The sequence below is a fragment of the Nesoenas mayeri genome, assembly GCF_963082525.1.
Source record: "Nesoenas mayeri genome assembly, chromosome: 26".
In the NCBI taxonomy this organism is placed as follows: Eukaryota; Metazoa; Chordata; class Aves; order Columbiformes; family Columbidae; genus Nesoenas; species Nesoenas mayeri.
In genome coordinates, this window is record NC_137552.1 from 5,259,242 (window position 1) to 5,286,892 (window position 27,651).

Here is a 27,651-nt window from a genome sequence, read left to right on the forward strand (position 1 = left end):
GCTGCCCGAGGAGGTTTTTCCACATGTGCGGAAGGGAGGAGCAGAAGGGAGGTTTCTGTGTGGGTTCGGCGATTGTGTTTGGAAGCTATTGCAGCCCAGTGTGTTTCCCGTCTCCTGATGTCTCCGGGAGGGCGAGGAGCTGCTCTGTGCTGCTGGACGATGATGCCCCTTGTCCTCCCGCAGCCCTCGGGTGGGGAGACGGGTCCCCCGCTGCTGCTGTGCCAGCTGTGTCCAGGGGCCGCTCTCCCCTTTCACCCATCCCCGCTCTTGCACCACTCCCGTGCGCAATCACAATATTTCTGCCCGTTTCCATGGCTCTGCTTGGCTGGTTTCATGGCGCTGGGGCCGCAGGGGCAGCCCTTGCAGGCTGGCAGGGCAGGACCCCCAGTCCCCTTGTGCTGGGGGGAAACTGTGAGCTCCCCCTTCCCTTCTGCACCAAAGGAGGTGGCCAGGCCACCCCTTGCAGCGACACTCTGTCCCTCCTGGAGCCCAGAGACCCTGGGCACGTCCCTGCTGCCCCCACCCCGGGGCCCGAGGGTGCAAAACGGGTGCGATGGCCGCGAGTGCAGAGCGGGGCCGGAGCGCAGCCTCCCCACGGGGATCCCCGGGGCTCTGTGCCCACCCGCTCCTCCGGCACCAAGGGCTGAGCCCCTGTCCTGCCTGCGCCCCGGGCCGAGCCGGGTCCCGGGCTGCTCCGGGGGACACAGCCGGGCTTCCCCGCCCCGGGCACCGGCCGCGGCCCCGGGAGCCGGCGGGGACCCGCTGCCCGGTCTCGCAGCGACCTCTTCAGGCAGGAGCGGCCCCGGCCCGGGGAGCCGCCGGGGTCCCGCGAGGGGCGGAGCTGGTACCGGTTGGGCAGCGCCGCTCCCAGGGGTGGCGGATGCTCCGGGGCCGCCCTGGAGCGGTTCGCCCCGCGGGTGGAAAAAGTAAGACATGATTTCCAAAGCCAGCCCGGAGCCCCGGAGCCGCAGCCCCGGCGGCTCCCGCTCCCCGCCGGGGTCCCGGCCGCAGCCCCGGTCGCGCCACCCGCCCTGCCCGGGCACGCACCGCAGCGGGGAGGGGCCGGCGGCGGTCCCGGGGCACCGGCAGCCCTTGTGTCCGTCTCGGCTGCCCGGACCGCGGGACCAGCGGCGCTCCCGGTACCGGCTCGGCCCCTCCCACCTCCGGTCCCGCCCCGGCCGTTCCGCGATTGGCGGAGCGCGGCGGCGCTGGGCCCGGGAGCGGCGATGGCGGCGGGACTGGGGATGTCGCTGTCGCTGCTGCTGCTGCTGGTGGCACCGCGGGGGGACGCGGGGGACGCGCGGCAGGAGGCGGCGGTGCGGGCGCTGGCGCGGCGCTTGCTGGGCCCCCGGGCCGCCGCCGTGCAGCTCTCGGTGGAGCCGGCGCTGGCGGCGGGCGGGCCCGACACTTACCGGCTGCTCTCGCCGCCCGGTGCCGCCGTGGCCGTGGCCGTGACGGGCTCCAGCGGGGTGGCGGCGGCCGCCGGGCTGTACCGCTACCTGCGCGACTTCTGCGGCTGCCACCTCTCCTGGTCCGGTGCGCAGCTCCGCCTGCCCGACCCGCTGCCGCGGCTGCGGACCGAGATCCGCGTCACCGCTCCCGGCAGGTAACGGGGCCGGGGGGGTCCCGCCGGGGCCGCCCCGTCCCGGGGGTGCGGGCCGAGCTCCGGGCGCGGGGCCGGGCACTGCTCACGCCTCGTTAGCCCAGGACAAGGCGCCCTTATGTAACGGGAACGGGGTCGGGAACGGGCCGGGAATGGGAATGGGAACCGGGGGGTCCAGCCCGCAGCCCCCCGCCTGCTCCCTCCCAGGTACCGCTACTACCAGAACGCCTGCACCCAGAGCTACTCCTTCGTCTGGTGGGACTGGGCACGCTGGGAGCGGGAGATCGACTGGATGGCGCTGAGTGGCATCAACCTGGCACCGGCTTTCGCGGGGCAGGAGGCGGCCTGGCAGCGGGTTGAGTATCGGGGTCCGCGGGAGCGGGCAGGGCAGCGAGGTGGTGGCCGTGGGGCTGGCTGAGCCTCCGCCGCCGCACGCAGGTGTACCGGTCCCTGGGCCTGAACCAGTCGGAGATCGACACGTACTTCACGGGGCCAGCATTCCTGGCCTGGAACCGCATGGGGAACCTCCGCGGCTGGGCAGGGCCGCTGCCGCCAGCCTGGCACCTCAAACAGCTCTACCTGCAGGTACCGGGCGCACTGGGGCTCCCCACCCACTTGGGACAGACCTGTGCAAGCCCCTGCCCCGCTCCTCCGGGACAAAGTGCTCATGGAAGCTCAGGGGCTGCCGTTCCGTTCCCCAGGCTCCAGTGGTGCCCTTGAGCCCCTCGCGAGGAGATGGGGGATCCTCGCCCCCAACTCGCTCCCTCCTTCTCTCCCCCAGTACCGGATCGTGGAGAGGATGCGCTCGCTGGGGATGATCACGGTGCTGCCGGCCTTCGCGGGCCATGTGCCCCAGGGGGTTCTTCGGTAGGTGCAGCCCCACATGCTCACGGACCCCATGGGTGAATCAGCCCTGGCTGCAGCTTCTCCCCGGGGTCTCAGCCCTGGGCCTTTCCCGGGGTCCCACTTGTGGCCAGCACCAGCACACGGGAGCTCCTGGGGCTGTGGCAGCTCCTGGCTCTCCTGTGGCCACAGCGGCTTCCCCGGGATGCTGCTCTGTCCCCACGGGGGTGTGACAGTGCTGTCCTGCTCCTCATCCCCGTCTCTGCCATCCCATCCCACAGGGTCTTCCCACGTGTGAACGCCACTCGCCTCGGGGGCTGGAGCCACTTCGACTGCACCTACTCGTGTACGTACCTGCTGGACCCGGAGGACCCCATGTTCCAGGTGATCGGGACCCTGTTCCTGAAGGAGCTGATCAGGGAGTTTGGCACAGACCACGTCTACAGCGCCGACACCTTCAACGAGATGACTCCCCTCTCCTCCGACCCTGCCTATCTCTCCAGGGTCAGCAGCGCTGTTTTCAGGTCGATGACAGGAGGTGGGTCAGCGCACGGTGCCGGCCAGGGGGAGGCAGCAGCTGGTCCCAGACCCTCAAAACCCCCTCTAAGAGGGGGGGGTGGTGTCCCCAGGGCATTGTGGGACACCTGCCTGCCCGGGGGGGACCCTCACCCCGTGCACCTCTGTCCCCAGCCGACCCCGAGGCGCTGTGGCTGATGCAGGGCTGGCTCTTCCAGCACCAGCCGGATTTCTGGCAGCCAGCGCAGGTGCGAGCGCTGCTGCACAGCGTCCCCCTCGGCAGGATGATCGTTCTCGACCTCTTTGCCGAGTCCAAGCCCGTCTACCAGTGGACAGAGTCCTTCTACGGGCAGCCCTTCATCTGGTGCATGCTGCACAACTTTGGGGGCAACCACGGCCTTTTTGGCACCGTGGAGGCCATCAACCGCGGCCCCTTCGCCGCTCGCCGCTTCCCCAACTCCACCATGGTTGGCACCGGGCTGGTGCCCGAGGGCATCGAGCAGAACGACATGGTGTACGAGCTGATGAATGAGCTGGGCTGGCGCCAGGAGCCCCTCGACCTCCCCAGCTGGGTGACCCGCTACGCCGAGCGCCGCTACGGTGCCGCGAACGCCGCGGCGGCCGCCGCTTGGCGGCTGCTCCTCCGCAGCGTCTACAACTGCACCGGGGTCTGCGTCAACCACAACCACAGCCCGCTGGTGCGCCGGCCCTCCCTGCGCATGGACACGGGGCTGTGGTACAACGCCAGCGACGTCTACGAGGCTTGGCGCCTGCTGCTGAGCGCCGGCGCGGAGCTGGGCGCCAGCCCCACCTTCCGCTACGACCTGGTGGACGTCACCCGGCAGGCGGCCCAGCAGCTGGTGAGCGACTACTACGTGAGCATCCGCCGGGCTTTCCAGAGCCACGCGCTGCCGGAGCTGCTGACGGCCGGCGGCGTGTTGGTGTACGACCTGCTGCCGGAGCTGGACAACCTCCTGTCCAGCCACAGCCTCTTCTTGCTGGGCCGCTGGCTGGAAAGCGCCCGCGCCGTGGCCACCAGCGACCAGGAGGCTGAGCAGTACGAGCTGAACGCCCGGAACCAGGTGACGCTCTGGGGACCCAATGGGAACATCCTGGACTACGCCAACAAGCAGCTGGGGGGGCTGGTGCTGGACTACTATGGCGTGCGCTGGAGCCTCTTTGTCTCCGCGTTGGTGGAGAGCCTCAACTCGGGCAGCCCGTTCCACCAGGACCAGTTCAACCAGGCTGTCTTCCAGGTGGAGAGAGGCTTTGTCTACAACAAGAAGCGCTACCCGGCCGTGCCGGCTGGGGACACGCTGGACATCTCCAGGAAGCTGTTCCTCAAATACTACCCCAGCGCCCTGCGGCGCGGCCGGGCCGGGCCGGCGTGACTTCGGGCTGCGCCGCCCCGGGGAGGGCGGGCAGGGACCGTGTGCCTCCCCTGCGCAGGCTCCCGCAGCTCCTGCGTGACGGCTGCGTCCTGGAATGAAGGTGCGGAGCCCCGGTGGCCCCCGGCCAAGCTGGATGTGCGCAGGGGGGCTGGGAGCTGGATGGAGGGCAGACTGTGCCCCAAGGACTCACCTGCGCCGTGCTCAGCCCTGCCTGGCTGCCCTGAGCGTGACCGCACAAGCCGGGCTGCCCCGGGAGCTGAGGGCTCTGCTGCTCCAGCAGTTCCAGTGGGAAGCTCAGGGGGAGCTGGGACTGTGCAGAGGGACAGGGGACACTTGTCCCTGCCCTTGTTGGCTGGTGGGGACAGTGATGGTGGAGAAGCAGCCAGGGAGGCGGCAGCGCGGGGCACAGAGCAGACCCTGCCCCAGGGGGAAGGGGCAAACCAGCCTCACTCCTGGGGTGGTCCTGGGCGCTCCATGGACCCCACTGCCCACAGGGACCCTCCGCTACACGTCCCCGGCCACACTTGGTGCCTTTTGTACCAAAAGAGACTTTGCAGAGTTTTCTGCAGCGACGCTGGGGCTGCGCTCCCTGGAATGGGGTTTTCTGAGCCTTTTCCCCCAGCTGGGGGGCTGAGGCAGAGCCTGGCCGTGGGGCTGGCAAGCAGCTTTGGGGGCCACGAGCCCGCAGAGCAATTAAAGGCCTGGCTGCTGGGCATTTGTTCTTTTCTCCCGTGTGTGTCCATCTCCTCTCCCCAGCGTGGGACCAGCACGAAACGGGGCAGGGGAGCGGCGCTTGGCCCCCGAGCCTGCATAGCAGGAGAAACGGGGTGCCTGGCACGGCGGGGCTGGCGCTGGCTCTGCCAACCCCCTTGTGCCCCGGGGTCTCCTCCCGCGGGGGGGCCTGGCTGCGTGGGGTCTTTATCGCAGCAGCTGCACAAGCATCAAGGCGCAGGGAGGTGGGTGGAGGGGCCTTGAGATAAGGCGGCAGACACAACACCCGTGGCGGGGGGCGGGGGACCCCCCCTCCCATCCGTTTTAAAGAGCGCGGTCCCCTCGGCCGGCACCGCCTGCCCATGGAGAAGACCACGGTGCTGATCACGGGCTGCTCCTCGGGCATCGGGCTGGGCCTGGCCGCGCGGCTGGCGGCCGATGGCGCCCGCAGGTTCAAAGGTAAAGGGGTGACGCTGCGCTGGGGGGGCCGCCACCCGCGCGGGTCCTCGGTGGCACCCGGGGTGGGCAGCTCGGTGGCATCGGTGCGGGTGGCCGCGCTCTCTCCCGCAGTGTTTGCCACCATGCGAGACGTGGCCAAGGGCGAGCGGCTGCTGGCGCACCTGGGCGGCTGCTGCCCCGACACGCTGGAGGTCCTGCAGCTCGATGTCACCGACCCGTGCTCGCTGGCGGCCACTGCGCGGCGAGTGCAGGGGCAGCGGCTGGATGTACTGGGTACGGATCTTCCCGGTGTCCCCATTGTCCCTGGGGTGGCTGGGGGGGCCTCTCTGGGGTCACCAACCCTCCCCAGGGCACTGGGAGCAGGTGCTGAATCACAGGAGGTGCCGGCAGGTCTGGGATGGGGTGTGCTCGGCGGGGCAGGAGCTGGGTTTGGGGGTGCTGAGGGTTGCTGGCCCATCAACAGGGAAGGGCCCCCACATTCCTGTCTTCTGGAACCTTGACGGTGCTGGGGAGTGAGCGGGGGGTGCGGTGCCCATCTCACCAGCACTGTGCCCTCCAGTCTGCAACGCGGGGGTGGGATTGATGGGACCCCTGGAGACCTGCTCCGACCAAGCCATGAAAACCGTCTTCGACGTGAACCTCTTCGGGGCCGTCCGCACCATCCAGGCATTCCTGCCCGCCATGAAGCGCCGCAGGGCCGGGCGGATCATCGTCTCCAGCAGCATCGGGGGGCTGCAAGGTGGGACCCCCGGCACCCTGGAGCACGGGGAGCCGCGGGGAGGGAACTCAGTGCTCAGAGTGCGGCTCTGCCCCAGGGCTGCCCTTCAACTCCGTGTACTGTGCCAGCAAGTTTGCAGTAGAGGGGCTGTGCGAGAGCTTGGCCATCGTCCTGCAGCCCTTCAACATCCAGTGAGTACCGCGGGGAACCGCGCTGCTGCCCAACAGGCACCGAGGTGCAGGGATGTGGGGATGCTGGGATGAGGGGATGCTCACACCTGGCTCGGGGCTGCCCCATCCCGCAGCCTGACGCTGGTGGAGTGTGGACCCGTCAACACCAGCTTCCTGGCCAACCTGCAGCGCCCAGACCCCGAGGGCACCGAGCTGCAGGACCTGGATGCTGAAACACGGGGACTCTACTGCCGGTACCTGCAGCACTGCCAGAGCCTCTTCCGTGAGACGGCCCAGGAGGTGGAGGAGGTCCTGCAGGTGGGATGGGGGCTCCGGGAGGGGTCTATGCCTGGGGGTGGCTGTGGGGACGTGCTGGGGACAGGTCTGACCCCTCTGCGGTGCCAGGTGTTCCTGGAGGCCATCAGCACCCCCTGCCCTCCCCTGCGCTGCGTCACCACCCAGCTCTTCGCCCCGCTCTCACGCCTGAGGTTGGCCAACCCCGATGGCTCCGCGTACGTCCGGGCCATGCACGACTTCGTGTTCGGCCACGGCGGGGCCGGCGGGGACCAGCCCTGAGCAGAGCCACCGGCAGCCCCCCAGCCCTGCGATGTCCGTCCTCGCTGGGGCATCTCAGTCCCACGGTGCCGCCAATAAAGCCCTTTGCAGCCGCACGGTCCCGGTTCAGTCCCTCTCATCACAGCCCTGCCCGGGGGCTGGCGGGGGTTCAGCCCGGTCCCCGGGGGGGTTCGGCTCCGGGGTCCCCGGTACCCGGCCGTGCCCCGCGGGGCTGGCGGGGACCGTGCCCGGGGATTCCCCGGTGCCGCGGGCGGGGGGCCGGGTCTGTCTGTCTCCTCCCTCGGCGGACGGAGTGGGATCGCCGGGATCGCCACGCTCGCCCGCGCCGGGACGCACCGCGACTTCCCATCCGCGCTCCCGGCCACCGGGCACCGGGCGGGCTCCCCGGAGAGGCGTTCCCGGGGCGGGCCGGCGGCTCGTTCCGGTGCGGCGGTGGCGGCTCTTCCGGCGGGGCCCGGCCCGGCTATGCCGCCCTTCGGCTCGGGGCTGCTGGTGCTCACGGCGCCGTTGGCCGCGCTGCCCCGGCGGGCGGCGGCGGCGGTGGCGGCGGCGGCGGGGGTGGTGGCGGGGCCGCTGTACGTCCACCTGCAGCCGGGGCTGCGCTTGGCCGCCCCCGCCGAGCCGCTCCCCGCCGCGCCGCCCGCCTGCCCCGCGCTGCTCCGGGCTCTGGCCGCGCTGTACGCGGCGGCGGCGGCTCAGCGGGACCTGGACCTGCGCGTCCTGCTGGGCCCCGGCTGCCGCCGCCTGTCCCGGCCGCCCCGCGTCCTGCTGGCCGCCGCCGCCGAGGCACCGGGGCCACCGGGGCCGGTGCAGCTCGGTCTGCAGCACTTGGCCGCCGCCGCCTACGGCTGCCCCCCGCACCTGCCCGCCGTGCTGCTGGGGGACCCCGGGGACGGCGGGGGGGACCCCGAGGAGGACGCCCAGGGCGCCGGTGCGGCGCTGCCTGACTTCTCCGACGTGGTGGTCGGCGGGACCTTCGACCGGCTCCATGGCGCTCACCGCCTGCTGCTCAGCGCCTGCTGCCTCCTGGCCCGGCAGCGGCTCCTGGTCGGGGTGGCCGACGGCGACCTGCTCCACCGTGAGTCCCGGGGTGACCGGCACCGTGCGGGGACAGGGGGAGCCGGGAGTGACAAGGACAGGGCGGTGACAGGGGCCAGTGATGTGTTGGGTCTTGGCAGCTGCGCACCCAAAGCGCCCGAGCGGGGTGACGGGGGACCTGGTGTCCCATCCACACCGGTGACCGAGGTGCGCAGACACGGAGCTGCGGGGGCAAAGGGAGCTGGAAGAAGGAGCCTCCCAAAGTCACAGATGGGTTTTTGTCTCCATCTCTCGGTCTCACTCTCCGCCGCCACTCTGGGAGCTCAGTGTTGTTAAACAGACGCTCTCCTGCTTCTCTTCCCTCCAGACAAGGTCCTGATGGAGCTGATCGAGCCGTACAAGCTTCGAGTAGCGAAGCTGCGTGAATTCCTGGAGGACGTGAAGCCCTCGCTGCGTTACGACATCGTGCCTCTTGTTGACCCCTACGGCCCCGCCATCACGGACCCTGACCTGCAGTGCCTGGTGGTCAGCGAGGAGACCCGCAAGGGAGGGGAGGCCGTCAACAAGAAGAGACTTGAAAATGTAATTTCTGCGCCGGAGCCCACCGGGCTGCCCCTTCCCACCCCCTCGCCTGTCCCTCTGCTGTGTCCCTGCAGCTTACGGCCCTCGGGGCTCCCTTCTCTCGCAGGGGCTCCCCGAGCTGGCTCTCTACGAGATCCTCTTGATGAAGGACCCGGAGCACAGTCAGAACGAGGAGGAGAAGATCAGCTCCTCCAGCCTGCGGCAGAGGCTGCTGGGGACACTGCTGCGGCCCCCGCGGGTGAGGGGGGACGCTCGGAGAGCCGCGGGAGGAGGGGCGGCAGCCTCGGGGGCTGAAGAGCCAGCTCGTCCCCCTCCACACGTTTCGGAGGAGTATTGGCCGCCTGTCCTGGCCCCCGGCAGGAGGAGCCCATTGCTCTGCACGGCCAGGACCTTTCATGTCCATCTCCAGGCTGGGTGGTCAGGATCCTTCTCCAGTGTAACCCGTGTCCTCCGTCTGCTGGCAACGACTTTCCTTCTTCCCTTAGCAAGACCCAGCCTTGCCTTCGCGCCCGTACGTGATCGGCCTAACCGGAGGAACCGGGAGTGGGAAAACCTCCATCGCCAAAGTCCTGGGGCGCCTGGGAGCGTTCCTCATCGACGCCGACAAGCTGGGCCACGCCGTCTACGTCCCCGGCGGCCCTGCCTACGAGCGGGTGCTGGCAGCGTTTGGGGCAGGTAGAGCCACCGGGGGCTGCGGGGAGGACTGGGAGGAGGAGGAGCAGGGAGGGGGTGCATTGTCCTGGCCTGCGCGCCTCTGCCCGTGGGATTTTGGCTCCACACCACCCAGATGGGGATCTGGAGCTGATTCGGTGATGGTTGGGCCCGAGCAGGGCAAACTGCTGCTTTCCCCAAATCTTGCGCATCCTGTGCCAAAGCTCCCGTGAACTGGCTGGTGTGGAAGGTGAAACTGGGCTCCTGTTGGTCTAGGAAAAGCTCTTCCCTGTCCTTTTCTGGAGGTGAAGAGCTGCCAGGTCAGGTCCTACAGCTCCTTTCTGGGTCTCTTTGAGAGCCCTGTGCTGAAATCCGTTCTCTCTGACCGAGGCTTGCTGCAGGAATGCCAGTTGGGTTCATTCTACTCAAGCCTGTTCTGCTTCTGTCTTGCAGAAATCTTAAATGAAGACGGGACAATTAACAGGAAAGTCCTTGGGGCCAAAGTGTTTGGAAACCAGGTGAGAGCAGCACAGAGACTGTCAATGTTTAATCTCATGAGCGGGGAGCTCTCCATCCGCGCTGAGGCTTTTTGTTTCTCAGCCCTTTGAGCTGATGGCGCTTTCCTGACTGTGCTTTCTGGCGGTAACGTACAGACAGGGCAGGACACAGAGATCCTGTCTCTGTAGCCAAATCAGCGGCCATGCTGGACACGCTCCTCCCTCCCCGGAGCTGCTGCTGCTTCCTTGTCCCCATCGCTGTCCCCTCTGTCCCACGTGTGTCCTTCACGGAGCAGCAGCCCTGACGTCCACGGAGCCGGTGCTCTCTGCCCCTTTTGTGGTTTGGGCTCATGCCCGGTGGAGCTCAGTGACGTGGCAGCTGAACCTGACTCTCTGCTCCTGGCTTTGTTGGCTGGGCCAGTAACCGAATCGCACCGTGGTCCTTTCTAGGAGCGGCTGAAGAGTCTCACGGACATTGTGTGGCCCGAGATCGCCCGCATGGTCAAGGAGCAGATTGGGGAGGCAGATGCTCAAGGTAACCGGGTGGCTCCCATCGCAGCACAAAGGCGGGAGGTGGGCGCGTGGTCTTGTGCAGGATCTGCTGCTTCTGGCCGCACCATGAGTGTTGTCCCCCCTTTTCTCTGCTGGGGATTGTCACCAGCTCAGTGCTGAGGAACCCCTGCACTCAGCTGGGCCAGGTTCCCTCCAACTTCCCCCCCTGAGGAGCATGGAGGTTGCTTTTTCTTTCCTAAGTGACTTCAATTTGGTGTCGTGCTGCAGCGGTGAGTGCGATGCGTGTTCCTTCTGGGAGCAGGATTTTTCCAGCTCTTGGGGGATGCATTGGTAGCTCGATAGACATTTGGCTGAAGGCATTGGCTTGACCTGCTACCCTAGCTGTGCCCTCTAAGCAAACACAACCTCCCCCTGCTGCTCTGTGTTCCACAGGAGGCTCTTTGCAGCAAAGCATGTGTGCTCCCAGTTTGCAGGGAGGCACGACTCGGAGCGCGTGGCTGGGCTGGACCCAGGAGCAGTCCCGCTGCCCCATGATTGCCAGGTAATGAGGAATGGCCTCGTTCGCAGGAAAAGCCGTGTGCGTGCTGGATGCGGCCGTGCTGCTGGAGGCTGGCTGGCAAGACATGGTCCACGAGGTGTGGACGGCCATCATCCCCGAGGAGGAGGTGGGCGATGCCCCTTTGTGTCTTGCTGCTGGGGTGCGTTCTCCGTGTCCCCTCCGAGCACCTGAGCGTCCCCTCTGGTCCTGCCAGGCGGTGAAGCGCATCATGGCCAGGGACGGGCTGAGCGAGGAGGCCGCTCGCAGCCGGCTGCGGAGCCAGATGAGCAACAGCCAGAGGGTGGAGCAGTCGCAGGTGGTGCTGTGCACGCTCTGGGAGCCCGAGGTCACCCGCAAACAGGTGAGACCCCGGCTGGCTGCAGCGCTGGGTCCGTCTGGGGTGGCGAAGGGGGAGGCGGGTGGCCGTGATGGTGTGCTGCTCTGCATCGGGTCTGCCTCCGGGCACGGCCACGAGGGGTGGATCCGGGGGTGTACATGCAGCAGGGAGGGGACGGGGAGCATGGGACCCCGGTGTGACGCCCCTGCCCGTGCCGTGGCGCCGCTCGGGCATGGCCGGGCTCTGAGGTGCTGCCCCGGGCGGGTTGTGTGGCAGGTGGAGAAGGCGTGGGACCTCCTGCAGCGGCGCCTGAGCCCGTGACGGGGACGCGCTCCTTCACCGACCCGGCGGCGCGCACGGCGCAGGACGGGCGCCGAGGGTCCGTGTCCTGGCGTCACCGAGCCGGCCGTGCGGGAGGAGCGCGGGGCGGGCCCGACCCCCGCCAGCCCTGCGGAGGGGCTGCGGCGTCCGCTGGCCCTGGTGCCGGGGGGACACCGCGGCGGCGCCTCGGACCGAAGGGCTGAGCCTGCGCTGGTGCCGGACCCCCGTGACAGTAAAGAGGCTTCTCCCTCGGTGCGTGTCCGTGTGCTGGTCCTGCCCGCCGTGCCCATCGCGGGGGGAGCACCTGCTGTCCCTGTCCCTGCCCGGCTCTGGGACACGGGGGCCGGGACAGGTCCCATTCTCTCTTGCATCGCCGACCGGTCCCGGTGCCGCGGGGGCAGCGAGGCGGGAGGCGCCGCGGGACGGAGCGGCCCCGCCTCCCTCGTTGGCGCCGGTGGCGGCGCCCCCTGGCGGCCGGGCGGCGCGGGGCGGACTGCGTTTCCCGTCGACCAGTGCGGCGGTCACATGACCGGGGCGGGCGGAAGATGGCGGAGCAGCCCGGCGGCGCGGCCGAGGACGCGTGGGGGAAGGTGGGGCCGCTCGGGATCCGGACCGGGACCGGGACCGGGACCGGACCGGGACCGCGACCGCGACCGGGACCGGGGCCGGGGCCGGGGCCGGGCCGGCCGGTTCGGCCGCCGCCAAGGGGGCTGCAAGCAGGGGGTTGGGCCGTGGCGGCGGGACCGAGGGCGGGCGGGGTGAGCGGCGGGTCGGGGGTGGGGGGGCCGGGGAGAGCACGGGGGGCAGAGCCCAAGCTCAGTGAGCGCTCGGGGACCGGGCGGCGGGGGGGGGGGGGGGGAGCCGGTGGCACCGGGGGACCTCGGGACTCCAGGGGTCCCGATTCGCTGATCTGCCTCCTCCGGCCCCGCTCAAGGTGGACGCGACCTACAGCGACAATGGCCTGGACTCAGGTAAGTCCCCGTGTCACCGCCGTGGCGGCTGCAGGTGACCGCGGCTGCCGGGTCACCCGTCTGTCCCCGTCCCCCTCCCCGGGCTTGTCGCTGATTCTGTGGCTGTTCCCCCAGCGCTCTTCATGGAGAACGCGCGGAAGAGCAGCATCGTGTCCCGGGCCAACAGCATCGGCTCCACCAGCGCCTCGTCTGTGCCCAACACAGGTGGAGCTCTGGGGTTTGTCCCCTGGCGCCGGGGACTCTCAGCCCTATGCTGGGGGGGTCCCACCCCCGGGAGGCTGGGGGAGCAGTGTCGGGGTGTTGTGGTGTCCGGAATGTCCTGAGCTGACCCACACAGATCATGGAGTCCAACTGCTGTCCCTGCACAGCACACCCCACAGGTGTCTGAGGACGGTGTCCAGTCTCTTGTTGAACACTGCCAGGTTGGGGCTGTGACACCCCCCTGTTCAGTGTCCAGCACCTCTGGGGAAGAACCTTCTCTTCATGTCCCACTGACCCTCCCCAGCACATCTGCTGCCATTCCCTGGGCTCTGTCATTTCATCACCAGAGAGAAGAGCTCAGCGCCTGCTCCTCCTCCCCTTGCGAGGCAGCGGCAGCCGCCACGAGCTCTCCCCGCATCGTGTGTTTGGAGCAGGGGATCACTTGGGTTTTGATGCCTTCACAGGCACCTTCCTCCTGTCACGAGGAAAGTGGAGGGGTTGGCAGCACCTCGAGGTGTTTGTCCCTGGTTCTGTTCTGGGTCTGATCACGGCCCATAGGGCTCAACCGGTACCTTTAGCCGTCGCCCCCTCCGTGCGCGTTTTCCCCCCCATGCTCGGGGACTGTCCGCTGAGGCGTCTTCGTGCTCACATGAGTTGTCCCCCCGCAGATGACGAGGACAGCGATTATCACCAGGAGCCCTACAAGGAGTCGTACAAGGACCGGCGCAGGCGGGCGCACACGCAGGCGGAGCAGAAGCGCCGGAACGCCATCAAGGTAACACCGGAGGCCGCGTGTGCCGCCCAAGCGCAGCCACCCGCTGGCTCCCGGGGCCGTGCAGCGCCCAGCGCCCGGCTGGTTTTGTCATGGTCCCCTTCTATTTTGCTGCCTGATCCACCCTCCCCAAGCACAAGCGCACTGGGAGCCCCTTGGCTCCAGCTGGCTGCCTGGTGGGCGCTGGGAATTGGCGCGTTTTGAAACAACCAGACTCACGCTGCTGAACTCCAAACGCATTTGCTGTGTTTCTGCTTCCCCGCAGAAAGGCTACGATGACCTACAGGCCATCGTGCCCACCTGTGAGCAGCAGGATTTCTCCATCGGCTCCCAGAAGCTGAGCAAGGCCATTGTCCTCCAGAAAAGTGAGTCTTGAGGGTGGGGAGAGGGAAGGGGGTGTTGTCAAACCCCCAAAATGCCTTGTTAGAGCCATGAAACGTGGAGGTTAAGCACTTTGGGACCTTCTGGTGTGATGATGCTCTCGGGGAGCTCAGGTGTTGGTGTGTGAGGGGATCTCAGGGGACTTGTGCGTGCTGTCAAATCCTCACTCTGTGTTTTCATGCTCAGCCATCGACTACATCCAGTTCCTGCACAAGGAGAAGAAGAAGCAAGAGGAGGAAGTTTCTACCCTCAGGAAAGACGTGATGGCCTTGAAGATCATGAAAGTGTAAGGGAAAGCTGTTGGTTGCTGCCCAGTTCTTCCTGCTCTTTCTTGCTGTCCTTCCAAGGCTCTGTGGGCGCACTCGCTGCTCCACAGCCAGCCTGGCACCCGCAGTTCCGAGCTGTCCCTGCCTCCTGTCACCCCTTCTTCTTTAGTGTGGGTTTATCTTGGGTCACTTGGTGGAGTTGTGTGTGAAGGTGGATCCAGTTTAGAAAATCAATCTGCTGCTGGTGTCAGGAGCAGCTGCAGCAGGATTTTCTACCAACTCTTGGTCTCTCCATCCCAGCCGCGGTTCTCAACTGCTCCCATGGCTGAGCAGAATCTGGGGCTGCGAGGTCTCATCCTGCTGCTGACCACGCGGCTCTCGGTTCGTTTTAGGAACTACGAGCAGATTGTGAAAGCTCATCAGGACAACCCGAACGAGGGGAAGGACCAGGTCTCCGACGAGGTGAAGTTCAACGTTTTCCAAGGCATTATGGATTCCCTGTTCCAGTCCTTTAACGCCTCCGTCTCCATAACGAGTTTCCAGGAGCTCTCGGCTTGTGTCTTCAGCTGGATCGAGGAGCATTGCAAGCCCCAGGTGAGCGGGGATGAGAAATGGGGCAGAGACTGTTGGGCACATCTGGAGTGAAGGGGTCGGGGTGTCTGGTCTCTGCTCCCCAAGAACAAGCGCCAGGAGCAGAGAAAACAGCCCAAAGTTGCACCAGGGGAGGTTGAGGTTGGATCCGGGGAACAATTTCTTCCCCAAAGGGCTGTGGGGCATTAGAACAGGCTGCCCAGGGCAGTGCTGGAGTCACCAGCCCTGGAGGGCTGGACAGACGGACATGAGGTTCTCAGGACATGGGGTAGTGCTGGGGTGGGTTAATGGTTGGACTCCATGATCTTGAGGGGCTTTTCTAACCAAAATCACTCTGTGACGGTGTCTCCCCTCTGCCACAGACGCTGCGGGACATCGTGCTCAGGGTCCTGCACCAGCTCAAGAGTCAGCTCTATGGAAACTTCCCCCTGCAGCGCCAGCAGCTCCGGGGCTGCCGCCGCCTCCACAGCCGCGGGGATGGGCCGCCTCCCGCCCGGGGGCCGCGGTGACGGGCGTCGGGAAGGGCTGGGCCGGCTCCCTTGCGTACGTTCCTAAAGCTTCTCTCAATTATTTATTGTATTAACTACGCAACCCAAAGGAGGCTGCGCAGCCACTTCTGCCCCGCAGGTGCTGTCGGTCAATATTACCAAATATTTGTAGGGACTTAGTGGGGGGGAAAAAAAAGGTGTGTTTTAAGGTCTTTTCAGGCGCCAGAGAGTCCCTGGCTCAGGTGGGTGCGCTGGGCTCGCCTGTGTCACCGACTCTCTCCGCTGTCACCTCAGGCCTCCAGTCTGCCCCCTTCTGCTTCCAGGGAGGGGGAATGAAACCAGAACGTGTGCGAAAAGCTGCTGGTTTCTGTTAAAACAGACTCGGAATGGGCTTCTCCTGTAAATGGGGGTTTCTTGTACCTCCCTCTGAAGGGGCTCTTATGGGGTGCGTTTTTTTGGGGGGTTGAGGGAAGGACGAGCCAGGGAGATGCTGGGCGTGCTCAGACTTGATTGTGCTGCAGCCGTGGGTCCCCTGGAGGGGAATGAGTGAGGTGTCTGTTCTGTTCTCCTGCTTGTGCTGGGGGCTGAGCCGCGTCCGGCTGCGTCTCCTCGGGTTTCGGTGCCGCCTGGGGACGCAGTTCAGCAGCTGCCGCCGCCACAAGCTCCTGCTGCTCCTCCCTAGAACTCCTCTGTATCCACGTGTGTACATAACCAGCCTTGATTTGAGTTTTATTTTTATAAATCACGGAAATTACCCTGAAGCGTTATGGGTGTTGGCTTTGCAGAGGCGCTCGGGTCACTTTCCAACCTGCTCACGCTGCGGTTCCAGACTTTGGTGACACCCACGCAGGGTTCGTTCTGTCACCCTGTTCGTGCTCCCGCTCCGGGGACAGCAGATTATTGTTTTATTGTTTGTTTGATTGTTTTTTCCCACTGTTGATGAGGTACCGCGGCTCCGGGTTGTGTGAACGCTGCCGTGCGAATGTTTGAGCTCCTGCTTCTACCCACGTTTAGCAGCAAAAAACCCCTTCAGTGGGTTGATTTTTATACAAAATGATGCATTAAAGGCCACACTTGGGCGTCTTTTCCGATGCAACGGAAGCCTCAGAGGTAAATCTGCGGTGACCCACGGCCCCAATGAAGCAGCAGCTGCGTCCACCTGGAAGATGTTGCTTTGTGAGGAAGAAAATCCTCTCGGGGAGGGGAGCAGGGGGCACAGACCAGACCAGCTGCTCTGCGGGGACTTTGACAGACCTCACATCCAAAAGCAACGTATTTTTCTATTGTGAAAAGTAATTAAATAAATTTTGCTGAATGTTTTAATGATTTTCGGCTTTTATTCCTAGAGCCGGTCAGAGACCGACAGGCCGTTTCTGCTGCGCCCCAGAGCCCGTCCCCTGCCCTGATACACTTTAAACACAGAAAAACGCCACAGCAAAGCAGAGCTGAACCAAACCCCGCTGTTTAATGGAGCACGTTCTCGTGTATCGCTCTGTCAAGCGCCTGGAGCAGGGGCAGAGCTCTGCAGCAGGAACAGGCACAAGTTTACTCCCCTTGCTGAGACAATCACTTCATTTTCTTGCTTGGAACACCAGGAGCTTTACCCCAGTGCACTTACAGCTCCCCCAAGGACAGGCGCCCTCCACAGCAAACTGCGCCGAAGGGCAGGAAAATACAACGTTCCTGGTGCCAGCGAGAGGGCTCAGTGTTGGGTTTTACTCACCCCAACTGCAAAGCATTTTAAACCAAACCCATATAAATACACGGGACCAGCCCAAGCCCTGAAAAAAGAGGGAAAATCATCCCGAGAGCTGAGTTTCAGCATCAGCTGCGTCTCCGTGGGGCAAGGACCCCCCCGGCGCCTCACACGGCCGCGGGCAGCGTGACGTTGTGCTCCTCGTCCGTCTCGATCCCGACCTCCTCCTGCACGGCGAGCACAGAGCGGCGCTCAGGGCGCCATCCCCGGCCCGGCAGAGCCGCCACCGCCCCGGTACTTACAAAGAATTGCTTTTTGCTTTTGGGGTACCCCTCCAGGATGGCGTCCAGCAGCTCGGTCGCCTGGTGAGACGGGGGGGTTGTGAGGTGACAGCTCTTGGCAACTATGTCCCCTATGAGTCCTCCCCGAACCCGTGCAGCCCTTGCCCGAGGTCTCTCTGCACCGTGGTGGCCAGAAAGCGTCCAGTTTGGCCAGAGTTTTTTCCCTGAGCTGCCCCACAGACCCAGTGGGGTGTCAGTGTCACCACAGGACTGTCACCACCCCCTCCCCGCCACTGCCCCGTTACCATTCTCTTCCTCCTCCGCCACTCCTTGCAGTACAGCTTCTGCTCGCTGCAGACCTGCGGAGAGCACGGCAAACTGAGAACAGACCGGCCGCAGCCGCCCCGCGAAGCTGCCGTAAGGCTGAGGTGCCGAGGACACAGACGTCCCAGCTACAGCTGGTGGTTTATTCAACAGCACAAGCGGCTCAAGAAGCCCCTGCAGGGACGTAAATCTCTCTGTGAGATGGGTCACCCGATGGGCAAAGAGGGACTGACCGAGTGGCGGGTGAGCGCCCAGAGCAAAGGGTCACAAGGCGGCTCAGGGCGCCCCGAGAGTCGTCACCATCACACAGAGCCACAAACAGGCTCTGCGGAGCAGCCTGGGCACCCACACACCCCCGAGCCCTGTCCGAGCACCGTCAGTCGGACAGGGGACACAGGGGACACTCCGGTGCTCAGCCCCAGCAGCTCTTTACCTTCTCTTTTTCTTCCGGCGTCACATGGTTGGTGGCAGATTTAATCCTCTCCAGTTTCTCCATGTAATTCGCGCAGTCCTTCCTCAGCTCCTCGATCTCTCTGGCCACCTCAGGGGTTGTCATGGAGCCGTTCAGCTCCCTCAGCTCTGGGTGGGAGGCACCGATCACCAGCAGGGCGGGCAGCCCGGTGACCAGGGCACAGCTGCCCGTTACCCGCAGCCGCAGGGGGGTCTCCCCCGGTGGGGAGCGCACACTCACCAGCCTCCATGTGCCGGCAGCTCTGCTGCGCCGCCTGCACCTTGGCGGAGAGCGCGGCGATCGCCTCATCCAGCCCGCGGAGCTCCGCGTCGTTGGCGGCTGGGAGCTGCTCCTGCGGCGGACGGGGGGGTCAGCGGGGGCGGGTGCCGGCAGCGACAGCACCGGGACCGGGGCTCACCTGGTCGGCGAAGTAGATCTTCTGCTTCCCGTAGGTTTTCTCCCGGATGCGGCCCTGCTGCGCCAGCTGCTCCAGCGCCTTCGCCACGGCCTGCGGGACCGGGGCTGGCACCCACGGCCCGGCCCGGCCGCACGGTCCCTCCACCCGCCCCGCACCCCAGCCACACGGTCCCTGTACCGGCCCCACGGTGCCCACCCTTCACCAACCCGGCCAGTGGTCCCTGTCCCGGCCCGGCCCCGCGGTCCCTCCACCAGCCCCGCACCCCGGCCGCGTGGTCCCTGTATCAGCCCCGCACCCCGGTCCCGCGGTCCCCGTACCGGCCCCGCGGTGCCCACCCTTCCCCGACCCGGCCCATGGTCCCTGTTCCGACCCGACCCCACGGTCCCTCCACCCACCCCGCACCCCGGCTCCACGGCCCCTGTATCGGCCCCACACCCCGGCCCCGCGGTCCCTCCATCCGCCCCGCGGTCCCGCGGTCCCGGCCCCCCTCACCGCCTTGCCCAGCCCGTGCTCCCGCTGCAGGTTCCCGAAGGCGTCCTGGGCGCTGTAGGGCCGGTTCTGGTCCCGCAGGTACTGGAGCAGCACCGCGGCGGCTCCTGCGAGACACGCCACCGCCGGTCACCGCGGCCGCCGGCCCGAGTGCGGCCACCGCCGGTCACCGCGGCCACCGCCGGTCACCGCGGCCGCCGGCCCGAGCGCGGCCGGGGGCGGCGGCTCCGCGCACTCACCGCCCGCCGCGGCGCCTTCGCGGCCCCTGCTCATCCTCCGCTCTCCCCGCTCCGCTCCGGTGCCGTGACGCACTTCCGGCGCGCCGCCAGCTCCCCGCCAATCGGGGAGAGCGAAGCGATACGGCCTCTGATTGGCGGGGCAGAGAAGCCACGCCTCTAGAAGGCGGGGCGTTGGAGGGGCCAGCCAAAGCCACGCCCCTCCCGGTTCTCCCCGTTCGCGCCCACGGTTCCGCCGCACCGGGAGGAGATCGGGGACCGCAGGGCGGGACAGGCCCTGCCGCTGCGGGGCCAACGGGGAAGCGGTGGCGGGAGAGCGCTGGGCCAGCGGGCGGGGGCTCCGCAGCCCCGGGGCAGGCGGGAACGGGGCTGGGGACCCGCACGGGGGAGCGGCACACGCCGTTCCCCGCCACCACCGCAGCCCCGGAGCAGGCGGGAACGGGGCTGGGACCCGCACGAGGGAGCGGCACACGCCGTTCCCCGCCACCACCGCAGCCCCGGGGCAGGCGGGAACGGGGCTGGGACCCGCACGGGGGAAGCAGCACACGCCGTTCCCCCTGGGGAACGTTCCACCACACCCCCGGGGAGGTGGGCGTCAACCCATTAATGGCCCCACCCTGCCCCGTTACCACGGTTGAGCCGCCCCCACCCCCCGGGACAGCACAAGCACTGACAGCAGCACCACAGATTGAGATAGAAAGCAGCAGATAAAGGGTTTTTTCCCTGAAGAGGTACGTTCTTTGCTGCACAAATGTGACCAGAAACGGGTTCTATGGCTTAGAAAAAGCGCCGGGAAGCTCGGAGGGGCCGCGGGGGACAACCCGGGGACACGGCGTCTGTCCCCTCGCAGGTGCTGGTTTGTTTAACGTGACCGGGACAGGCACAAGCTCTTCGGTCACTGGTGGCTCGGGCTGGTGTCCCCATCGGCTTCTTCTGGGCGGGGACTCGGGCAGGAGGCACCGGGGCCAAAACCTCATCCCTCTTCCGAACACCCGTCCCTTGGGGAAAAGTGCAGCATGGCCCCTGTCCACACCGAACGTGCGCTGGAGGAACACGGGGGGGGTTTAGCAAATCGTTAGTCTGTTATTTTAGGAAAGCGACACACAAGCAGCTGCCACACGTAGATGTTGTTTGCGGGACTCTACAGTTGTCATAGTCGATGTCTTATTGCCGTTACATCTCGTACAAAACAGCGTCACTAGAAAGCCGGAGATGGAGATGAGCAGGGAACAAACGTTGCCGTGCACTGTCATGTCCACAAAAAGAGCGAAGGGTTTGCTTCCACCCGGAGCTGGGTATTGCTGGGAAAGAAGCAACTTGGATTCTGTGCACATCTGAGAAGCGGGGAATGGTTGTCTTAAATTAAATCCCAGACGCTAAGTCTGAGCGGAAAAAAAAACCCAAAATCACTCCCGTCCACCTGGTTACGCATCAGCACCCAAAGGTCGGCTTCAGGATTGTTCTCGGCGACACAAAGTCAGTCTGAGCGGTGGTCTCCGGAGATTTATTGTCTTGGGTGAGGAATTTTGGAGCAAGCAGCATCCTGGCAGACAGTGCAGGGTGATTGTGGAGCTATCACATCAACGTCTTTATGAATTACCAGTGTAGTTTATTTTAAAATCCAAGCGAGGCTACAGAGTCACAAGTCACAGTGGTGTTCCCAGCCACGACTGGCTGTCACGTCACTCATACTCGCGCAGGAGACGATCTAGAGAACTGTGCAAGGCTTCTCCTTCCAGGATCCCCCTCCCCGATGCGCAGTAGAAAACCAAAGGGAACCGGTGGGATCGTTTACTGGCCCCGGGAGCCAGTGGGATCCAGCTGGTTCAGCTCAGACTGATCCAGAAGTTCAAAGTCATCCCCTTCCGCATCAGTGTCCAAATCCGAGCTGGCGGTTCGGAGATAGGTCTTTGCGCTTCTCTGGGGATGGTCGCTGCGCGAGGAGCTCGGCTGAGTGGCTCCCGACAGCGCCAGCTGTATCATCCCTCTGGTGACAAACCCGGCGATGTCGGTACTAAGATTGTGTACAGATGGCAGCGTGCCGGCGTCTTCCTGGTCATAAGGGAGGTGCAGATCCTCCGCTCCTTGCGGGCGGTAAGCCAGGCTTGGGATCCCGATGCTGGTGTCGTCTTCGTCATCTATGCCGGTCGCTTCTGGGTTTATGGATGGGAAGTCGGGGAGATCCCTGGCGAAAGATTCTTCTGGGTCACTGTGACCATCCAAGTCTAGAAGAGGACAAAGCGCTTTAAATCCACAGCACAAGCCAAACAAAGTGCCATCCAGCACAGCAAGACTATTTCAATCTACTTAGGCTCTACGTGTTGCTGTTCACTTGTTACTTGAGGTCTCCAGCAGATCTGCAGAACCAAAGATTTCTGTAAAGGTAGATACTGTGGTGCTAGGTACCTTAATATCGCATACAAAAAGGGAGAGGAATTGGAAGGGGTAGAATTGCCTTCTCAATAGTGGCCAAGAAGGTCTGGGCCAGGGAAGTGACAAAGCACATTCATTTCTCCACTCTTAAAAGTTAAAACTAGACCATAATTTAGACCGGAAAACTTATCTCACAAAAACTTTATCTTGCACTCCTAGGAAAATGAAACTCCCACGCAGAAGATGCACTATTCATGTCACATTAAATGCTAAATACCAAATACTGCACAGCAGAGAAATTCCCAGTGCTCAGCATCCCACACCTCCCAGAAACCACCCGTGTCCTCTCACCTTCTGATCCCTCCGTCAGGGGAGTCTGGCCCCTCGAAAGGTTAAATATCCCGTTCTCAGTGTAGGAAACCTCAGCATCCGAATGCTCAGAGTCAGAGATGGTCAGTTCCTTAGCAACCACAGAGTCATCCAGCTTTGAAACAGCAAATAATGGAAAACATCAACACTGGAAAGCTTATTCCCGGGCCTCAAGACAAAACACACAATCCAGTGGCCACCAGTTAAACCCAGTCCTCATGGGAGGCTCATTTCATACATCGCTGCCCAGCCTGTAGTTGGAACAAGCAGCGCTGGACATGCTTGTGTGAGATAGAGTAGAAAAATCTGTCTAAAATGACAATATTTTCACCTGATTTTCCAGCACAACTCTGCTACAAGGTGCTGCACACGCTGCGTGTCCACAGAATACAGAGAGTTTGCTCTATTCAGCTGAGCTCTTCTATTCCAGAGGCACTTTTTTACCTTGGGACAGAAGGCGGCGAGCTCCTCCTCGCTGTCACTCGCATCATCCGCATCCTCCTGACGAAGGGCTCGGCGCCGCACTGCCACAAACCAGAGTCAGAGCTCGTTACTGCTGCTGGGACGGGGATCTGTACAGAATCAGCCTTACCCGGAGCAGAAAACCCCTGAACTGGCAAGCTCAAACACAACGTAACACAACATGCTTTGTTCCACGGCAGAGCAACGCGATCATTTCTGATTCGGGCTGCTACAGAGCGTTCACTGAGAGGAACATGTTTAGCAGCTGCTTTGCACCGAGTCCCTCCTCCTTTTTTCAGCGCAACATGGAACACGCAGTTCTGGCAGCTGAGAAACGGAGCGGGAGAAGCTTGCACCTTCCCAAAAGAGCTATTTCCATCCCAAAGCGAGTCGCTGGTATTGGCCGAGGGCGCTGGAGCGACCGCCGTGCCCCACGCGCAGCCCTGACTCGCTCTAAAACCAGGAGCTCGAGTCACTTACGTTGCTTCTCTCGCTGCTTTGAGATGACGTAGCCTCGAACGCTGAAATCCAGCCGCTGCAGAGCTGGCTCCAGCTTCCCGTACACGCGCTGGCCCAGCCTGTGGTACACGGCGAGGGGCCACAGCAGCAGGAAGAGCACTGAGGTAAGCGGGAACGCGGATTAGAAGTTCGTTCAGCCTGGCAAACATCCCGCAAGATCTGAGTACCGAAGGCAGCGCTGTGGTGCAATCGGTGCAATCAGTGCAATCACCGCTGCCCGTTTAACAAAATTCAGCGGCCAACCTATTAGCACTCAGATCTATAGTTATTAAGCACTTAAACATGTTCTCTCTGGACCAGAGACCTTAGAGTCCTGGTCAAGAACCACCACACTGCAGGCAGAATGGATTATTTTCAGTTTTCAAGCAGTTTACACGAGGTTTTTGTTTGAGCAGAAGAGCCTCAGCCCTCGGACGTTCAGATCCCGCTTATCTCTACCCCTTCTCACTTTGTACTGGCACAGAGATGTACTTACACAGCAAGTAGGAGAGCAGGAGTCCAGGGATGTACCGGCCCAGCACGGCCAGGAATGTGAAGACTCCACATGCTAGAAGGCAAAACTGAAGACACGGGAGACAGTGAGTGTCCAAGGTTAAGCAGCAAATTCACTCAGTTCTTGAGTTTCACCACCTTCAGTGTCAAAAATTTCTTGCCCATGTCCAGCCTGAATCTCCCTCCTTTAGTTTAAAACCATCACCCCTCGCGCTGTCGCAACAGGCCCTGCTCAAAAGGCTGAGGCTAAAGACAGAACTGTTTGAGGTGGAAAGGACAGGGATGGTACCACCACGTTACGTGTTTCTCTTTGCATAAGCCTCAAAAAAAAGAAGAAAAATTTAAAAAAAGAAGCTTGCCACGCTTTCTCAAACTGTTAAAATCCAAGGAGGGAGATGAGCTTGACAAACACTTCAAAAACCTGAAAACCTCCAGGAGGAGCAGCCACGTTTGCACTTCACCAGTGCACCCAACGTGCCGACACTCGTTTTCTCCTCCCTCCTCCACAACCTGATTGTTCTGCCGGTGCTTTCTACTCCTCTCCACCACTTAACCGGCGTGGCGTTGTTGTGGGAGAGCTCCCGCGGTAACGTCCCACGGCTCAGAGGATCCCCGTGGTCAGCACAGGCTCCAACCAACCATTTGATCTGCCCACGTCTGCACATTCTCACCTTTCCAGGGTTTTGCCGCTTGAAAACGAAGAGATTACTCAAGAAGCTGGTCGCAGCCACCCATCCTTCGGCCAAATGGTGACAGAGTTCCGGCACTCCCAGCAGCCGAGGGTGAACGTAGCCCCAGCTGCAGTGAAGAATTCAGATATTACTGCATCAGTGTCAGCGCAGAAGTCACCGGTTACAAACCCTCGTCTCAACATGACCTTCTCCTCTCCCCCAGCCGCTGGGCTCTAGAGATGAGGCTCAGTCTCAAAACACCCCCTTGCCAAAAGCAGCACTTCTACAAGCACCCCAGTTCTCCCCCAGCAGCTAAGGAGCAGTAATTTCAGTCCTCCAGTGTCTCAGCTTAACCAGTTTCCAAGCTACTGGAGAAAAAGGGCAGCGCAGAATGAAATTCAGTGAATCTCTTTGCTTTCTCTGCATTTATTTGGGCAGCTGCAACCCCCAAGAATTCAGCGTGAGGCTTACAAGCAGCCTTGTACCTTAATTAATATATTTGGTTACTCATCTTTGGCACGTTCTATTAGTGCTTCTTAACTGCTAGTCACAAGTATCTGAAGGCTGGGAAGAGCAATTCCTTTTGTACTTGGGCCTCTTGCAAAATAAAATCAAATAAATAAATAGTCATTTGGCAACAGCTCAAGTGATTTAATCGGGAGCTAAAGATCCAGAGCGGCTCTGCAGCACAGAAGGTGTGTCCGGAGAGTGGAGGGTGTTATTAGGAAGCCAACACCCCAACATTTCTCAACCCTTTATTAGCGCTGCAGTCAGATCCTAACTATGCAACAACTCCTGGGACTCCTGGTAAATGTTCCCTAGGGAGTCTCAAAACACCCTGTTATTTTTAAAAAAATGTTGTTTTCCTGCTATTGAAAGGTGATACAAAAGGAATTGCTTCTGAGGCAGCACCTCTAAGTGAGGGGTGCAGGGGCGAAGTGGCGGGGGAAGTTTTACAACACTCAAGCAAGAGTTACTGGAGGTCAGTATGAGGCAAAAATTAAGTATAATATAATATAATGGCTTGAGCAAGTAAAGAACTTGTCACAACAGCCTGACAGAGTCCAGGGCTCCATCAGCTCCTCCTCCCCCTTCCCTTGCTGCTCTAAGGAGCCAAAGTTACAAGCACGTGCAAGTGATAATGACACAGTATCACAATAAGCACCAAAAAGCAGAGGATTCAATTAGTTTCCTACCTCTCATTGTCTAATTCGTCAGGTCTCGCCGCTAAAATATTAAGAACAGACACTACATTAGTTGCAAGGAATTTGCCATGAGAACGCTTAGCTCTTGGGATTTAAGTAAAGCTTTAATGAGCTGGGGAATACCTGGAACAGGCATTAATTAAGAACCGGAGGCGCATCACTCCATAATGCATTTTGAACGTGTACAAGGCTGCAAGAGAGTCTCCTCGGTGTTTGTTGGACATTGTCTGGAAAGCTGCTCTGGTTACAGTGACGAGTATTAGCAAAGAAATCCCACTTTTGCCTCCCTCTCTTCCCCCGCACACCCAGACAGTGAAGAACAACAGTTTATGTACAGACAGGCACCAGAGATTTAAGTTCTTTGATATTTTCTCACCCAGGCTGGGATTTGAAAAGCGACGCAGGGATGCCTCAGTTATCCCAGCAAATAGAAACCAAGGATCTGAGGGATCTAGACAGACATTTCCCCATCAGTTCAGCTGTAGAGCCTGAGCCAAGCTGCTGCTAGAAACCAAGAACAGCTTTAACGCCTTCCTGAGGAATCCGGAGAACAGGAGCTGAAGCAGAAACTGGGAGCTGTACGTGCTGGTTAGCGAGGAAGTGCCTCTGGGAGCACACAAACCAGCCACGCTGCTTCAAAACCAACCGGCCACGCAAAGCCAGCGACACCCTGAGCTGCCAAGAGCGCTTATATTCATATTCATGTCACAAATGATCGCTAGAACTGCTGCGTTTACTGAAAGCTCTAGACTAACTTCATTAGCAGCCATTAAGATGTCTCTCCTACAACACAAAGCTGGTTTATTACAGATTCTGAGAAATCCAGATGTATTCCACGCACGCTCCAATTCCTCGCTCTCGTACCGAATGCTCGGAAAGTGAATCACCACGTCAAAACCTGCGCTGGTTCACGTACGCCAGATGGTTCAAGATTATGAGACAAAGACCAGTGTCACGAGCATGAAAAGCTGCTCTTATGTTTATTTAGGTTAGGATTCTCCTAACATGCCTGCAGTTCTTGCCTGCTCCCAGACTCACAAAACAAAAACTCCAGGACTTTAACTATTTAACTCCAGGCGGGGCTGAGCGTTTACACCTCTAGGGCTAAAAGCAGCACTGGATTTGATGGTATCAACTCAAATGTTGCAACTTACCTCCAATTTCAGGCCAGATTCTTCTCTTCCACTGATCTAGGCAAACTACTATGATAAGTGTAAGCGCGACCAGGAACAGCAAACGGAGGGAAGTCAGAGCAAAAAACCTACGGGGAAGAAACAAACAGATCGGGACTTACCAGATCTGTGCGACACACATAGGTGGGATAATGCAAACCAACTCAAAACGGAATCAGTCGTTCGGTACCGGTTGTAGGCAGAGAAAAGCGCTAATCAGTCAGCACCCAGCCTGGCGGGGGCTTATCAGGCAGATACCGCTGGGCAGCTTTAGGGCCCTGCTCGTGTCGCTTCTGGCAGGACAGCCCCGCTTTCCAGAGCCAAGCAGAACCTGCTCCGCTGTTCCCAGAATAGTTTGGGTGATTAGTTTTATGTTTCTAGGTTCCTTTTGTGCTGAATCCCAGGGCGGTTGGGTTGCAGGGACCCCTGCAGATCCCCAGCCCTGCTCACGCAGGGTCCCAGAGCAGATCACACAGGATCCCAGGGGTTTGAATGTCCCAGAGAAGGAGACTCCACAGCCGCTCCGGGCAGCCTGGGCCAGGCTCTGGCACCGCAAACGACACAAGTTTCTCCTCGTGTTCAGATGGAGCCTCCTGTGGTTGTCTGTGCCCGTTGCCCCTCACCCTGGCGCTGGGCACCATGAGCAGAGTCTGGTCCATCCCCTGACACCCACCCCGAGATGCTGATCAGCACAAAGCTCAGAGACGTTTCCAGGCCGGTGTTGGGGTCCCAGCTCATCCACAAACCGTGCAGTGGAACGGGCGGCTCGGCTCGGGGAGGCTCCTCCCGGGGCACTCGCTCGCTCTCCGGGTCCCGGTGAAGGGGTTCGCGGAGCCGCGACCGACGGCAGAAGGACCGATGGACACGGCACCGGCTCCTCCCGCCCCCCAGGACCCGCGCCACGGGGGAGCCCAAACTCCCGCAGCGCCCGCGGGGGAACCGACCGGGGGCTGCGTGGCCCCGCGGACCCTCCGGGGCGCCGGCGCGACCGGCACAGGCCCCTCCCGCCCCCCGGCAGCCGCGGCCCGGGCCCCGCGCGCCCGCTCACCAGAAGAGGCCGTGAACCGCCGCCCAGCACAGCGCGCTGCGGGCCGGCCGCTCCCACACCAGCGCGGCCTGCGCGGCGCTCAGCAGCGGCTCGTAAGGCCCCAGGCGGGCCCGCAGCGCCGCGCTCAGCTCCTGCACCCGCCGCTGCCGCTCGCCGGGCCCGCCGGGCCCCACCGCCGCCATCGCTCCCTCACGGCATCAACATCCGCCGCCCGGCCGCCGCCGACATGGCGGCCCCCGCCGCCGCCGGAAGTACGGCCGCGCTGGCCGCTGCCATCTTGGGGCAGGCGCGGCCGTTACCGTTTGCTAGGA

At 62.8% G+C, this 27,651-nt stretch overlaps 6 protein-coding genes across 7 annotated transcripts; 4 read left to right on the plus strand and 2 right to left on the minus strand.

The window, feature by feature from the left end:
* Positions 1 to 1,226: 1,226 nt before the first annotated feature.
* NAGLU (N-acetyl-alpha-glucosaminidase) lies at positions 1,227 to 5,014 on the plus strand (the record flags this gene model as incomplete). Its single annotated transcript, XM_080359752.1, has 6 exons — positions 1,227 to 1,606; positions 1,811 to 1,958; positions 2,042 to 2,188; positions 2,385 to 2,470; positions 2,728 to 2,984; positions 3,137 to 5,014. The coding sequence occupies 6 exons, from the start codon at positions 1,227 to 1,229 to the stop codon at positions 4,351 to 4,353; spliced, it is 2,235 nt and encodes a 744-aa protein (XP_080215878.1). The 3' UTR covers positions 4,354 to 5,014.
* A 291-nt stretch (positions 5,015 to 5,305) lies between these two features.
* HSD17B1 (hydroxysteroid 17-beta dehydrogenase 1) lies at positions 5,306 to 6,987 on the plus strand (the record flags this gene model as incomplete). The annotated part of the gene is made up of 5 exons (XM_080359884.1): positions 5,306 to 5,796; positions 6,083 to 6,262; positions 6,339 to 6,432; positions 6,546 to 6,729; positions 6,817 to 6,987. The coding sequence occupies exons 1-5, from the start codon at positions 5,427 to 5,429 to the stop codon at positions 6,985 to 6,987; spliced, it is 999 nt and encodes a 332-aa protein (XP_080216010.1). The 5' UTR covers positions 5,306 to 5,426.
* A 444-nt stretch (positions 6,988 to 7,431) lies between these two features.
* Positions 7,432 to 11,671, plus strand: COASY (Coenzyme A synthase). Its single transcript, XM_080359897.1, has 9 exons — positions 7,432 to 8,065; positions 8,393 to 8,607; positions 8,714 to 8,845; positions 9,093 to 9,282; positions 9,712 to 9,776; positions 10,206 to 10,290; positions 10,836 to 10,933; positions 11,021 to 11,167; positions 11,420 to 11,671. The coding sequence occupies exons 1-9, from the start codon at positions 7,453 to 7,455 to the stop codon at positions 11,462 to 11,464; spliced, it is 1,590 nt and encodes a 529-aa protein (XP_080216023.1). The 5' UTR covers positions 7,432 to 7,452; the 3' UTR covers positions 11,465 to 11,671.
* Positions 11,672 to 12,002: 331 nt separating this feature from the next.
* Positions 12,003 to 17,057, plus strand: MLX (MAX dimerization protein MLX). The gene is made up of 8 exons (XM_080359663.1): positions 12,003 to 12,054; positions 12,399 to 12,435; positions 12,550 to 12,639; positions 13,305 to 13,411; positions 13,674 to 13,773; positions 13,976 to 14,075; positions 14,448 to 14,649; positions 15,009 to 17,057. The coding sequence occupies exons 1-8, from the start codon at positions 12,010 to 12,012 to the stop codon at positions 15,153 to 15,155; spliced, it is 828 nt and encodes a 275-aa protein (XP_080215789.1). The 5' UTR covers positions 12,003 to 12,009; the 3' UTR covers positions 15,156 to 17,057.
* On the minus strand, positions 16,917 to 19,663 carry PSMC3IP (PSMC3 interacting protein). 2 transcript variants are annotated; one of them, XM_080359664.1, is made up of 8 exons: positions 19,033 to 19,663; positions 18,797 to 18,900; positions 18,305 to 18,394; positions 18,127 to 18,238; positions 17,869 to 18,014; positions 17,417 to 17,470; positions 17,133 to 17,192; positions 16,917 to 17,057 (listed from the first exon to the last, which is right to left on the minus strand). In XM_080359664.1, the coding sequence occupies exons 1-8, from the start codon at positions 19,064 to 19,066 to the stop codon at positions 16,998 to 17,000; spliced, it is 660 nt and encodes a 219-aa protein (XP_080215790.1). In that variant the 5' UTR covers positions 19,067 to 19,663; the 3' UTR covers positions 16,917 to 16,997. The 2 variants fall into 2 exon arrangements, with proteins under 2 accessions (XP_080215790.1, XP_080215791.1); XM_080359665.1 differs by lacking the exon at positions 16,917 to 17,057 and having other exon boundaries at positions 17,155 to 17,287.
* Positions 19,664 to 19,688: 25 nt separating this feature from the next.
* RETREG3 (reticulophagy regulator family member 3) lies at positions 19,689 to 27,616 on the minus strand (the record flags this gene model as incomplete). The annotated part of the gene is given in 11 exon segments (XM_080359666.1): positions 19,689 to 21,254; positions 21,754 to 21,886; positions 22,216 to 22,295; positions 22,714 to 22,851; positions 23,228 to 23,312; positions 23,916 to 24,042; positions 25,112 to 25,142; positions 26,275 to 26,381; positions 27,341 to 27,530; positions 27,533 to 27,547; positions 27,550 to 27,616. Coding segments are annotated over 11 exon segments (1,407 nt in total). The 3' UTR covers positions 19,689 to 20,820.
* Between the last annotated feature and the right edge of the window lie 35 nt (positions 27,617 to 27,651).

Coding starts and splice junctions, on each gene's coding strand:
- COASY (XM_080359897.1), top strand. CDS start 7,453: ATGCCGCCCTTCGGCTCGGGGCTGCTGGTGCTCACGGCGCCGTTGGCC. Junction 8,608..8,713: donor ACAAGAAGAGACTTGAAAAT/GTAATTTCTGCG, acceptor CTTCTCTCGCAG/GGGCTCCCCGAGCTGGCTCT. Junction 10,934..11,020: donor CCATCATCCCCGAGGAGGAG/GTGGGCGATGCC, acceptor TGGTCCTGCCAG/GCGGTGAAGCGCATCATGGC.
- MLX (XM_080359663.1), top strand. CDS start 12,010: ATGGCGGAGCAGCCCGGCGGCGCGGCCGAGGACGCGTGGGGGAAG. Junction 13,412..13,673: donor AGCGCCGGAACGCCATCAAG/GTAACACCGGAG, acceptor GCTTCCCCGCAG/AAAGGCTACGATGACCTACA. Junction 14,650..15,008: donor AGGAGCATTGCAAGCCCCAG/GTGAGCGGGGAT, acceptor CCTCTGCCACAG/ACGCTGCGGGACATCGTGCT.
- PSMC3IP (XM_080359664.1), bottom strand. CDS start 19,066: ATGAGCAGGGGCCGCGAAGGCGCCGCGGCGGGCG. Junction 18,395..18,796: donor AGCACGGGCTGGGCAAGGCG/GTGAGGGGGGCC, acceptor CCGGTCCCGCAG/GCCGTGGCGAAGGCGCTGGA. Junction 17,193..17,416: donor GGCGGAGGAGGAAGAGAATG/GTAACGGGGCAG, acceptor CCGTCTCACCAG/GCGACCGAGCTGCTGGACGC.